Here is a 13,450-nt window from a genome sequence, read left to right on the forward strand (position 1 = left end):
CTGAATAAAATTTTCATGCTGCGTCAAAGAAAAACAGATTGTGAAATCGCGGACGTTTTTGAAAGACAGATAAAAAGGAACATTCATGGAGCTCAGCGTGCTTTTGAGTCTTATATTCATCGGTGTCAGAATGCGTACGCATTTTGTAAAGGATTCAAAGTGACGTTGAAGGTACATTTTACCTTTATACATTATATGAGTTACATTATTGTTGTACTGCAGTTTCATCAACAGCAGCCGCCGAATCATCATATGAAAGCGTGGATAATAATGATATTTTCTGTTGTTATCCAGACATTGGTATCAACGTTGTTGCACGAATATATCACCGATTAAATGTAGCAAAAAAAACTTTCGCAACGCGCCTGACCAGTCTACTGTCCCTACTGGATACATGGTTGTTGTGCGGAAAAAAACTAATTAATACGAACAGCATCCCGTCCAAGGACAACAGGCAAATTTATGTTTCCCTAGTGGCCTCCTCAAATATCGCAAAGCACGAAAGAAAGGTGTCGCCCAGCTTGAACTTCACAAAGCTTCTATCCAAATAATTGCAACGGTTATTTATCCAACAAAGATGATTCTTCTTGCCAGCACTTGAATATTTCTACAATACCTTACATAATGTAAGGTATTACATAATGTAAGGTTACATAATGCCGTGTGGAACAATATAAATACTGCATTCATGTCGTTCCTTCTTTTTTTTCCTATTATCTCCCTTTGACTTACTTCGCTAAAGTTGGCGTACCCGTTTCGTATACGCTCCCCGCCCATCCGCGGCTTTTGACGAGCTGTTGCTGATACTGAGTTTCATCGGTTGGGCTACACAAGCATGACTGGCGCTTCCGCGGGCACATTGGCAACGGCGAGGAATTCTGAGCAATATCCACGCGTGTACTCGCGCATGAAATTGCAAAGGCTTCGCTAGGCACTTGCATTCCGGAAGGGGATGGCTGAGGAAAGTAATAAAAACTGCGATAAAGATCGCCGTGCCTCTGCATTCCCAATATATGAAATCTCTTTCCAATTGTGCGAATTCATCTCGCTATCATAAGCCCAACCATTGACATTAATTACCCTGAGCCTCCTCACTTTCTCTGGCTACCGGGCCATCTGCCTGGGGGCATCTGAAGGCTCTCTCGCGATGTACTTTTTTCTCTCTTTGTGGTGCGCTTGTTACAAATAATAGTTTGTTTGGAATGTTCGGTTCACCTGTAGTGATGTTTTTCGTCGTCACGACACCTTCTGATATACATGTAATCAGAATAACTTGACGTTGGACTAAAGAGGCTAATAAATATTAAAATCTTGTTACGCTGTCAAGACTTTTGAACAGGCTAAAAATGTACAGAAACCATAAAACATTCAAACACACTCGACCTACCAATCACTTAGAATTATCATAACCGACAAGGAAACCGCAAAAATATATGGAACGGCTGAAAACACCGACATAGCGAAGGAACATTTTTTTTTTATTTGAGTCTTGCTTGCCCTACGCGCCTTCAGTTTTTCTCGTCCTTTCTGTGAATTCAGAACTTATAGAAGGCTAAAAGTGCGCGATTTTTCCTGTGACATTTTACAATGGCCTTTATTAATAAATATTTGTTTATCACGTCATAGATATTTTATTCTTTCCGACAGGTTAAGCATAAGTACTCGTCGAACGTACCGCTCAGTTTAGTCTCACATATATCCAGTTAGACGAGGTCACATAGCCGAATTAGATACATTACTCATCCTCAAAGAGCAAGCTTGATTTCTTATTAGTCTGTTCAGACAAGTTTACAAGCGTGTTAAGTTAGCTGAATGGTTTTCTCAGCTTCCTTTTTGTGTCAGAAACTTGGCTATTATGCTTCTCGGTCCGTTCCTAGGCAAGGAAATAGCTTGGTTGAGGCTATTCACAATGGCGCTCGAAACGTTTCATGTTGTTATTAATGCTTGAAAGACACAAGCCTCAGTCCTTGCAAAAATGCGGTGAAATGTCACCCCTGATTCGTAACTTCCAGCAAGCCTTGCAACACATTTTCGAAAATCAGCAAGGGACTGTGAAATCACAGAGCCTCAGTAATAACCTCCACGAAAGCAGAACAAAACCACTTCGCTCGCTAATTTGTTGCTACTTGAAACGCTGAACGAAGGTAAAAAGGGGCTTCAATCGCTTTCTCGAATGCGATAGCCTTTGTTTGCGTAATTAGCAATTTGATGCCTCGACCTATGATAACGAATATTTAATTAAAATATAATTGCTCAATAAAGGCGCTGCTCACGCAGTAAAATGACGTCGTCGGTGCGGGCTGATGTCTTCTGCACAGGGAAGCAATGATGTACCTGCAAAAAAGAGAAAAAGTAAACATGTGAAAATAGAAGACATGTCAAAACATTACGTCTCAGGACGTTTTCACTTGAGCAATGTGTCTTATTGGCTTGAGGCTTCACTTCACGAGAAAGAACCATTAGGAACTGGTAGTTGCTCATTCGGGGGGTGGGGGGGCGGGGCATACGTACATATCCACTTCGCTATACTGGCAACCTGTCAGAGGTGTGCGCTGACCTGGCATATGTTATGGCAACCTGTCGTACCCTAACCAGTACATTAAGTGCATAACAAGCACCTTAAAACTTGAAAATGAAGACAGAACTTAGATGCGCTAAAGAAGCCTATTATCGTCGTATTTTTGAACGTGCTAGTCGACAACGATGTAACGCCACTTGGAAGCTCATCAATAATATACTTGGGCGTGAAAATAAACATGCTCTGACTGAATCCTTAACATTTGGCGGTCGTGATTTAATATGCACATCACTCGCAAATCACTTCAACAACCACTTCCTAAACGCAGTAACTCCATGTAATGAACATATGGAATTGGCTACAGGACGCGGTAATATGAAGCAGAGCATCTTTCTTGATCCAACAGATAAAAATGAAGTGTGTCGGACTTTTATGTGCTTAAATAATACTAAATCACTCGATGCCGATAACTTGCAGATCTCTCCTATAAAACACGTTATACATTTCGTCACAGAAGTTCTTGCACATATCTTTAACTTAATTATCGAATCTGGAGTTTTTCCAGAAGCTATGAAGAGAGCCCGAGTATCAGTCATTTTTAAGGGAGGCGATCGTAATATAGAAAGTAATTGCAGACCTCTTTCTGTCCTTCCTGTCTTCTCTAAGTTCCTAGAAAAAATTATCTTTGTTTGAATTACGCTGTTCTTCAATAAATTTATTGTCCTAACAGACACACAGTTTGGCTTTCGAAGCGGCAGGTCTACTGAAACTGCACTGCTGACACTGAAAGAAGCTATAGCTCATTGCATTGAAACAAACTAATTCACACTCGGTATTTTTTTAGATTTCAGCAAGGCTTTTGATTCCCTCGACCACAGCATTCTTTTGCACAAACTAGAATTAAATGGCATTCGTGGTAGTTGCTTATCTTTACTAGAATCCTATCTTCAAAACAGATTCCAGAGTGTACACATTAATAAATGTAGCTCGTCATTCTTACCTATCACTTGCGGTGTACCGCAAGGGAGTATTCTGGGCCCCCTGATGTTCAGTGTTTATATTGAAATACTACGGTTGAGACGACGCTTTATTCCAAGAAGGAAAAATGGCGCCGACGCAAAAACGAACACGAGCCGATGATTGATGATGGCTTTGTACAGATGAAGATGAAGTCCGCATAAATGCTTACACTAATTTCCCCCGTGGACGGAAGCGGCCAGCCTGGCCGCACATTAGACAGTGGAACGGATATGAAAGGGCTTCAGGCGAGAAACGTGCACGATCTCTGTTCCGCGGCAGCGTCGGTCGGTTGGGGACTCAACAGGTGTAACGCGATAGTTCACCGGCGAGGTCTGCTCGATGACTTTGTAGGGGCCAAGATATCGAGACTCAAGCTTCTCACATAAACCGGGTGTGCGCGCAGGGGTCCATAGGAGCACATCGTCACCAGGGCGGTAGGAAACGGCGCGATGAGAGGCATCGTACCGATGTTTGCGATCGTCTTGGCTGGCTGCAGTGTTCATACGGGCGCGATGACGACATTGGGCAAGACGAGACACAAACTGGTCGCAAATGAATGGTGAAGCATTGACGGGGCCAGAGAAGAAAGAAACGTCGAGTGATGAGGTTGGGTGGCGGCCGTATACTAAGAAAAACGGAGAGTATCCGGTGGTCCGTTGAACAGACGTGTTGTACGCAAATGTTACAAATGGGAGAATCGCATCCCAGTTACGATGATCAGGTTGAATATACATGGATAGCATGTCACACAGCGTGCGATGAAATTGCTCTGTTAGGCCGTTGGTCTGAGGGTGGTAGCTAGACGTTGTCTTGTGCACGGTGTTGGACGCTTGCAGAACTTGATTAAGAGTGCTTGAAAGGAATGCCTTGCCTCGGTCGCTCAAAAGAACGTGAGGCGCCCCGTGACGTAAGTAGACAGCCTGCAAGAAGAAGGCCGCTACTTCTGAGGCAGCTCCTGAGCGTATTGAGGCTGTTTCAGCGTACCGGGTCAAATGGTCAACAGCAGTGACGATCCATCGGTTGCCGTCTGGAGTAGGTGGGAGTGGCCCGAAAAGGTCAATGCCGACGACAGAGAAGGGTTGTGCTGGACAAGGAAGTGGTTGTAGGGTCCCGACAGGAGCAGTAGTAGGTCGCTTACGGTGTTGGCAAAGCGTGCACGAGGCAACATATTTAGCTATGCTCGTGGAAAGGCCTGGCCAATAGAATCGGCTGCGTATGCGCTCGTGTGTTTTGTTGTAACCCAAGTGGCCTGACGTCGGGTCATCGTGCGAGGCCTGCAGAACTGCAGCGCGAAGAGAGCGCGGTAGAACGGGAACCCATCGATGGCCTTCTGGGTGAAAAATGTACCGGTAGAGCACGTCGTCTTCAAACTTGAACAGTTTGAGTTGTTTCCGTAGCCTGGCATTGGGAGGAGATGAAACACCGCTAAGGCGATTGATGATACTATGGCAATAGGAATCGGCGCGCTGGTGAGTGGAAAGCACTGAAAGGCGGTTTGGTGAAGTCAAGGAAGAAATCGGTGTAAGAGACGAAGCGTCCTCCGTGCGGCCAATTTGACAAGGTGATGTGATGTGCCCCGATGATGGTGGTAATGGGCATCGTGAAAGAGCATCGGCATCTTGGTGCTTCCGTCCGGACTTATATATGACATTGAAATCATATGCTTGCAATCGGAGTATCCAGCGGCCAAGGCGCCCGGACAAGTTTTTGATCGTCGACAACCAACATAAGGCATGGTGGTCGGTCACAACCGTGAAATGTCGACCGTGGAGGTATGGACGAAATTTCTGAATGGACCAGACAACAGCCAAACACTCTTGTTCGGTTATCGAGTACTTCTTTTCCGCGGAAGTGAGAGTGCGGCTTGCATATGCAACAACCTTTTCGCAAAATTCGTGGTCGCGCTGCAGCAGTACGGCACCAATTCCGTGACCGCTGGCGTCAGTATGCACTAATGTGGGCGCCTTGTCATCAAAATGACAAAGAACAGGTGGGGATGTTAGTGCGCGCTTGAGTTCTTGGAACGCGGCTTCACACTGATCGTTCCAATCGAAGGAACTGGAACTAGCAAGGAGCTTGTGGAGGGGCGAGGCAATGCTGGCAAAGTTCCGGATAAAACGTCGAAAGTATGAGGCGAGTCCAATGAAGCTGCGCAGTTCTTTTGCACGAAGTGGACGTGGAAAGTTGAGCACGGCGGAAATTTTATCCGGATCGGGCTGGATGCCGGCTTTGCTAACGAGATGACCCAGGACTTTAATCGTTGTGCTAGCGAAACGGCACTTCCTCGTGTTTAGTTAAAGTCCGGCATTAGAAAGGCATGTGAGCACTTCATCTAAGCGTTGCAGATGGTCAGTGAAAGTCGAGGAAAACACGACGATGTCGTCGAGGTAACATAGACAAGTTTTCCACTTGAGGCCGCGAAGAACCGTGTCGATCATTCTTTCAAATGTGGCGGGAGCATTGCATAGACCGAAAGGCATTACATTAAACTCATAAAGACCATCCGGAGTAGAAAAGGCGGTCTTTTCTTTGTCCGCTTCGTGCATTGGGATTTGCCAATATCCGGAGCGAAGATCAAGGCTGGAGAAATATTGCGCGCCTTGCAACGAATCAAGGGCGTCATCGATACGGGGCATCGGATATACATCCTTACGGGTGATCTTGTTTAGCGCACGGTAGTCAACACAAAATCGTACCGATCCATCCTTCTTCTGCACCAAAACGACGGGTGATGACCAAGCACTGGCGGAGGGACGTATGACGTTTCTTTTCAGCATATCGGCGACGTTCTCCTCGATGATTTTGCGTTCGGCCAAAGAGACTCGGTAGGGACGACGGCGTACAATAGTCTGGCCATCGGTGTCGATACGATGGAAGGCAACGGAAGTCTGTCCGAGGGACGAAGTATCCATATCGAAGGAGGCCTGGTGCTTCGTAAGCAATTTTAGCAACGCTTCATGTTGAGCAGCAGTAAGGTCAGGGCTTATCACGGAAGTAAGGGCAGATGAAGCAGATTTGTCCTGTTGAGGAAGAGCTGGCGAGGTGGCAAGAGGAAGCAGGGAGACTGGTTGGGTATCCACATAACAAGTCACTGCGGAGCCTTGAGGTAGGAGGATTGTCTCAGAGGTCGCATTTAAAGCGATGATTAAGGCAGAGCTTTCTTTGAACCGCACCATGCAGGAAGCGAAGACAATCCCACGGGCAAGACAGCGACCGTAAGGAGTGATGAACACGTCGCCATTGGTGATGTCCGTAGAAGAGAGACTTATGACTTGCTCGTGGCCGGGAGGCAGTACAGAATCGGCAGCAGTGAGAAAGCGCAGTCGTGGCTCATCGGTACTCCCGCCGCAATGAACTGTCTCGCTCATATGGACTACACGTTGACGGCAAGATATTAATGCGGACGCTGACGAGAGAAAGTCCCAACCCAAAATTAGTTCATGAGCGCACGAGAATAAAATCGCGAACTTAATGTGATGACAGATACCATCAATGAAGACGCGTGCTGTACATTGGGCTGATGGTCGAATTATGGCTCCATTAGCCCCAATCAGGGATGATCCAGTATAAGGCGTCTTCACTTTCCGCAGACGAGAGCACAGGTCGGCACGCATAACAGATATAGTAGCTCCCGTGTCAATCAGAGCTAACAAAGGCACACCCTCCACAGACACCAATAACATGTTCGAAGGACGTTCAGGAGGACTTGGAGCACTTCGCGGTGATGCAGTTTTCCCTCCAAAAACTGCACTGGTTAGTTTTCCGGTCGCTGGACATGGAGTTGGGAGACAGGGCGAAGTGGCGAAACAGAACGTCGGAGCGGCGATGAGGAGCGGCGTCTCGAGGCACGTGTGTTGAGTGCGGTGTTGGAGAAGTCGGCCGGAGATGGAGATCGGCGAACGGGAGGATTATCGTCATAAGTGCGGTAAACGCGAGGAGGTGGCTCATCGCGTTCAAAGGCCGCGTAACCACGACGTTCGTCTTGCTGGCGGCGTCGGCAAAACCGGGAGATATGTCCTCGAAAGCCGCAGTAGTAGCAGGTAGGCCTCGACGAACGCCAGGCAGAGTAGTAAGGCGGGTTTGGAGCTCGGGTGTCTAAGGGTGCCAGGTGATCGTGAACAGGTGCAGATGGTGTAATTGGAGGCGGCGCGGCTGGCATTGCAGCAATCTGGGCGTAAGAAGCCGGTTGTGGGCAAGGAGAAGCGTTGGTATGCTGGGCGTTATGCAGGGAGGCCAATTCCTCCTTAATAATACCGCGCAGGTCCGTAGAAGCAGGTTGGACGTGAGAGCTGCTGCAAGGGGTTGAGCCATGCGCTTGCAATTCCTCACGAATTATGGCTCGAATGATAGACCGGAGCTCAATACTGTTGGCCAGGGAGTTGTCGGAAAAGTCCGGTTGCAAGCGGATTGACTGCAGGGCGTCGAGGCGCTGACAGACGGAGACGACGTCCGACACCGTCGAAGGGTTTTGAGCGGCGAGTGCGTTGAAGGCGGTAGATCCGATACCCTTAAGAAGGTGTCGCACGCGATCAGGTTCTGGCGTGGCGCTGTCGACACGGCGGCAGAGCGCGAGGATGTCCTCAATGTACGAGGTATACGATTCGCCATAACGCTGGACGCGCTCAGACAGCCTCTTTTTCGCAACTTCCGAACGAACCGTGGGCGTGCCGAAAATCCGCCGTAGCTGCTCCCTGAAAGACGACCAATCACGGAAGTCTCTCTCATGATTCAGGAACCATGTCTTGGCTACTTGAGAGACGTAAAATGGCACGTTGGTTAACCGCGATGTCTCGTTCCAGTTGTTGTATTCGCTGACACGATCGTAGTTGTCGAGCCAGTCTTCAACGTCCTCACCTGGAAGGCCAGAGAAGATTTCAGGGTCGCGATACCGGTTGTTGGCAGGGCTGGGATTGGGGGTGGCTGGAACTTGAACCGAGATGGTGGATGCTGCGGTCTGGTCTTGCGACATGGCGGCCTCTTGGCGTAAGCGGCGTCCCGAACGTAGCTCCAGGAGAGATCTTGAAGTGGATTGAGGTCGAAGGGATCTTAAAGCGCCTCCACCACTTGAAATACTACGGTTGAGACGACGCTTTATTCCAAGAAGGAAAAATGGCGCCGACGCAAAAACGAACACGAGCCGATGATTGATGATGGCTTTGTACAGATGAAGATGAAGTCCGCATAAATGCTTACAATATCAACGATATCGTGAACACGGACACAACAGTTAAGCACGCAATATACGCAGATGATTCAACGATGCTTATCTCTGACATTAACCTGCTTCATCTAATATCCAGAGCTAACGACGTACATTCGGAGATTTCCTCGTGGTCAAAAATCAATCGACTAAAGATTAATCCAAATAAAACTAAAGCTGTAATATTTCATGCTAAAAATAAAATAGTCCCTACACACCAGCCGTTAATTCTTGATTCACAGCAAATAGATGTTGTTGATACGCATAAAATACTTAGGGTTTACTTTTCATCGAACTTAAGTTGGGATGCTCACGTTAATTACTCATGTAGGAAAATCTCATCTATAACAGGAGTCGTGTCTCGCTGCCGTAGTCTGCTGCCACTCAAGGCCAAACTTCAAATATATCACGCATTATTTAACTCACATTTAAATTATTGTACGTTGATTTGGGACACAACAACAAAAAGAAACATAAATAATATACTTGTTCTACAAAAAAGGATAATTCGCTACGTTGGAAATATTGAACGTCTGGGAACCACATGCAAATCATTTGAAAGGTTCAGTATAGATCGGGTTGACATTATTTACTCATACCGCTTGTTGAACACACTCTACTTTTCAAGCAGAGTACTCTCGGACTTGTTTACAGCCTTATCATGTATAGAGCGTCGTGTTATTACAGTACCTACAAGAAACACCCAAATATGGTCTATAGCGCGATTTCGTACAACTTATAGATATCAAACTTTGGCATACAACGTCCCTACAACACTAGACACGTATGAAAACACAACCAGTTGCAGTAAAAAACAGTTACGTTCTTTCTTTTGTTCTATTGTTTGCTAGTAGAAGATTCAGTATCTACAAATATCTACTACATATAATATTGCTTGCAAATCGGTTATTAAAAACAATAATTTTCTTTCGCTGCATTTTTAGTGTGTTTGTGTGAGTGTAAATATGCGGTACTATGTGTCGAAATTCGCATATGCATTTTCATGTGCATCGTATTTCAAGTGTATTGTGTGATTTATGAATGTTATATTACGCAATGTATTCGGCATCTTTTTCATTTTTGCCGTTGTAACAGTGTATCTTAGTCCTTTTCCTTCGCACTTTGTATAGCCGCTGCCATGTAACGGTTACCTGGGCCCCGTCAAGCCGTTTTTACGGCTTTTAGCCCAATGGACCTTCCAGCATATTGTCTGGTAAGTAAACTTGAATTTGAATTTGAATGTACGGCCAAAAATCGTTATTACTTTCATTTACGAAAACAGTATATTTTTGTTTAACGAAAAAATAATAACTTACCTCTCGAAAAGAAACTAAACCCCACAAAAATTTAATATACTTTCACTATGGTATTAGGCAAATATATATTACTTAACGTGGACTTTTCAAAAAGCCACCTTTGCCATGTTATACGAATATCTGAGTTGCGTCTTTTTTGCATTCTGCTGTTTCCTCTCGTCTATGAAATCACATTAGAGAAATAAATGTTAAGAGAAACAAAATTTTTGACCAAGCGGCTATATTACAACGTTAGGATGGATAGTTGGGCGTGTTGGTTAAGCATGATCTGAAGTGAAGGCGCTGAAACGCCGGTGGACGAAGAAGGAGCACACACAGGGCGCCCTGTGTGTGTGTTCCTTCTTCGTCCACCGTCGTTTTAGCGCCTTCACTTCAGATCATGTTATACTACGCTTCTGAAATTATAATGAAGCGAAAAAGAACACAATACAACATAAAATACACAGTTTTGTTGCAAGTTTACGCTAGTATATAAAGGGAACAGTCTTTCCTTCACGCAATAACTGGAATGATCACGCTTTGGCGAAAGTATGGGCATTCTGTGTTGCAGTGGCAGAATGATAGTTCCCCACACATTTCTACCCTTTTAAAGAGGCGCTGTTGGCACTGCTGGTGTGTCGCTGCCACATTCGACTGCAGTTCTGACCTCGCAAGTGAGTGCTTTCGCGTTTCAGGGCATGTCGTAATCTAAAGGCATGGGAACGGTAATAACCGTTCCTGGGAGAGCGAATGCTTCTTTGGTGCTTTGGTGCACACACCATAAAGCAAATAGCGCTCAATATAGCTGCTCTTTTTCGACGCACAGCTGCTCTTTAACCTGTGATCAAGCACAAACAGAGCACGATGCATAATATAAAGGATATGACATCCTTATTTGCAATTAGATTATGTGGTAACTTGAGACCTCTTTGTGGCTGTTACTTGGGGAACTCTCGAACTAGCATTTTCCTCACCCTTCACAGATTCCATCTTCGAGACACGAATGTATGAAGTTGATTCGGCGCTTCTTCGTTGGAAGTGGAAATACGAGAAGGCTCCCCGAAAGGCATCAGAGAGTTAGCCATGGTTCGTGTGATTGCGCAAGACGTCGGAGCGAAGGAAACTGGCACACACAGTTTTCAAGTGATGGACGCCGCAAACATTCCTCCACATTAGTTTGACATGCATGTTCGGAATGCCCAAAGACTTCGAGCTACACCGCAGATATGTGCACATATGCAGATATGTTCACATCAATGCAGATTGTATTCCTGTTGCCCTTCAGAATTATGGTGTCAGGATGGTCACCCAGTGGTAGCTGTGGTCTGCTCACTGTTTTAGCTTATGCTATACTTTATTAGATTCTTTTCACGCCAAGCTCACGGAATTCCTACCCTAACAAATGTCGGCTTAGCACTTTATTAGGACAAATGCTGGCCATAATTTGTTGAAATGTTGTGCTGTAGAGTAAACTAACAGCTATTAAAATACACATTTCCCACGCTTATTCATCCCCCCCCCCCCTTTACCAGTAGCCCATCCTGATTGAGTGAAGGAATTGTTACTTGAACGCCTGTACGCCTCCAAACAGCGCCGCCATATTCCCAAACACAAGTTTCATTTTACGTACACTATTTGCCAAATGTATACTGCCTATGTTGCCTATGACCGCAAATCTGTGTGGGGAACTACTGTGGTACGATATAAATTACACCACCCTCTCGAATGAAAAGAACTCTCGCAGTCACAGTGCAAAGGTTTCAATTCTACGGAACACGACATATATGGGGAAGGTGTGACATATAGTAAAGACATATATGGTGAATACATATAGGGCGAACAGACTGAGCTGTCCGTACATTTTTGCAATGATTGTACATTGGCGTGGAACGTTAAATTTCGAACATAGCACATAACGCTCAAGTGCATTGGCACCGGTTAAATAGAGCTAGTAACAAGGATCTGGAAGACTTGACAGGGCTACATGACGCGCAGCGCAGTCAGCAATAGATGTCAGAGAGTTCCAACCTAGAGTGGTTAAACATTTCCATCTCTGAACTTCACGTCACCGCGCAACCCAGCTGCTGTTGAAAGGCAGCACATTTAGTGGGCCCCTTGCTATCTCTGCTCAGTTCTTCGCATATTCCGTGGTCATTATTTCTTCATACGTCTATCGCAGGCTTAAAATTGCCCTGAACCAGCTCTCAGGCTTGGTAAAATAACATAGTCCGCGGGTAGAATACGCTGTGAGCAACTAAGCAAAGTTATGCTTTCGTAGGCGGTACGTGGAGCTCGCAAGCGGAGCACGAAACCACCTTTCCCTCAAACGCTCTCTTTTGAACAGAAGCCTGCTCCGCATTCTCTTCTCGACGCTACATCTCGTAATAAAGTGGATTATCATACGCAACTGCTATTGGTAGCTGCGGTCTGCTACGAAGTGTAGATACCGCGGCTGCCGCGGGGTGCCGCCACGAGTCCAATGGCTAAATACACTGCAGCTCGCTGAGGACAACCGCGTTTGGCTTGCGTTTAGTGCGTCGTAGGCACAACAATCGGAAGTCATAGCGTCTACAATAACATTCAAAATGAAATTTGAACGCCGCACCATGGTGACATCTAGAGGGCGGAGCGTCGGGGGCACACCGCAGTCCGCTGTAACCTTAGCAGGGCGAGGCATTGAAGAAGGAAAAGGAGCAAAGAGGAGGCCATGTTTGATTGCCAATAATTCCGCTTCTGCTGAACACACTGAGGTACTTTTCTGCGGTAAAGTATTTTTGAAATAGCCTTTTTTCCCTTCAAATGTCTTTCTCCACGTTGATAAAAAGTGGTTGAGGGCCCCTATACAACCATCTTTTCAGATGTAGTTAAGCAGGATGCGTTGTTGGGCAAGTTGGTTCATTGTATTTGAAAGATTGGATGCGCTTTGTAGACAAACACACCTGTCCTGTCTTCTTCCTTGTGATCGTCTACAAAGCGCATCCAATCTTTCCAAATACATCTTTTTACATGATAAGCAAGCTCATAGTAATGCAAGGAAAGCTCGGGGCAATTTTATCGTTTTCTGGGGCACCTAAGGGATTGTTTACCGTACTCTTCAAGTTTCTAGCGGCAGCAGCTTTCCCCCTCCTTGCTGTATATACAGCAAGACTTTTGTATCCGGGGAAAATACGGGGACCTGGTTTTACAACATGCGTAATTACGCTTATCTCAAATGACTTGAGATGAGCAGCTTATGCAGAACATTAGCGTGAAACCATGGTTTGTTCAGGCGTGTGTTTCTTCTTCTACTTTAATTGCAATCCTCCTGCATTTTACTCGACTGACATGTTGGCCACGCTGTCCCAATAATCGTAACGTTAAATGTACTCGGCTCAAATTTGAAGCTCTGATCCCCGTGCATTAGCTTATCCGAAGCCA

At 45.8% G+C, this 13,450-nt stretch overlaps 1 protein-coding gene across 25 annotated transcripts in view; it reads right to left on the reverse strand.

Annotated features, from left to right (window-relative positions):
* Positions 1–13,450, reverse strand: part of LOC135909148 (uncharacterized) — a 758,332-nt gene that overhangs the window by 410,283 nt on the left and 334,599 nt on the right. For all 25 annotated transcript variants that reach the window (XR_011513880.1, XR_011513882.1, XR_011513881.1 and 22 more), the window contains one exon: positions 2,274–2,334. Coding sequence is in view for 14 of the 25 variants with exons in the window: in XM_070536936.1 (XP_070393037.1) it covers positions 2,274–2,334 (61 nt within the window). In the remaining 11 variants the exon portion in view is untranslated. The remainder of the gene's footprint in view (positions 1–2,273; positions 2,335–13,450) is intronic.

The sequence above is a fragment of the Dermacentor albipictus genome, chromosome 4 (genome assembly GCF_038994185.2).
Source record: "Dermacentor albipictus isolate Rhodes 1998 colony chromosome 4, USDA_Dalb.pri_finalv2, whole genome shotgun sequence".
Classification (NCBI taxonomy): Eukaryota; Metazoa; Arthropoda; class Arachnida; order Ixodida; family Ixodidae; genus Dermacentor; species Dermacentor albipictus.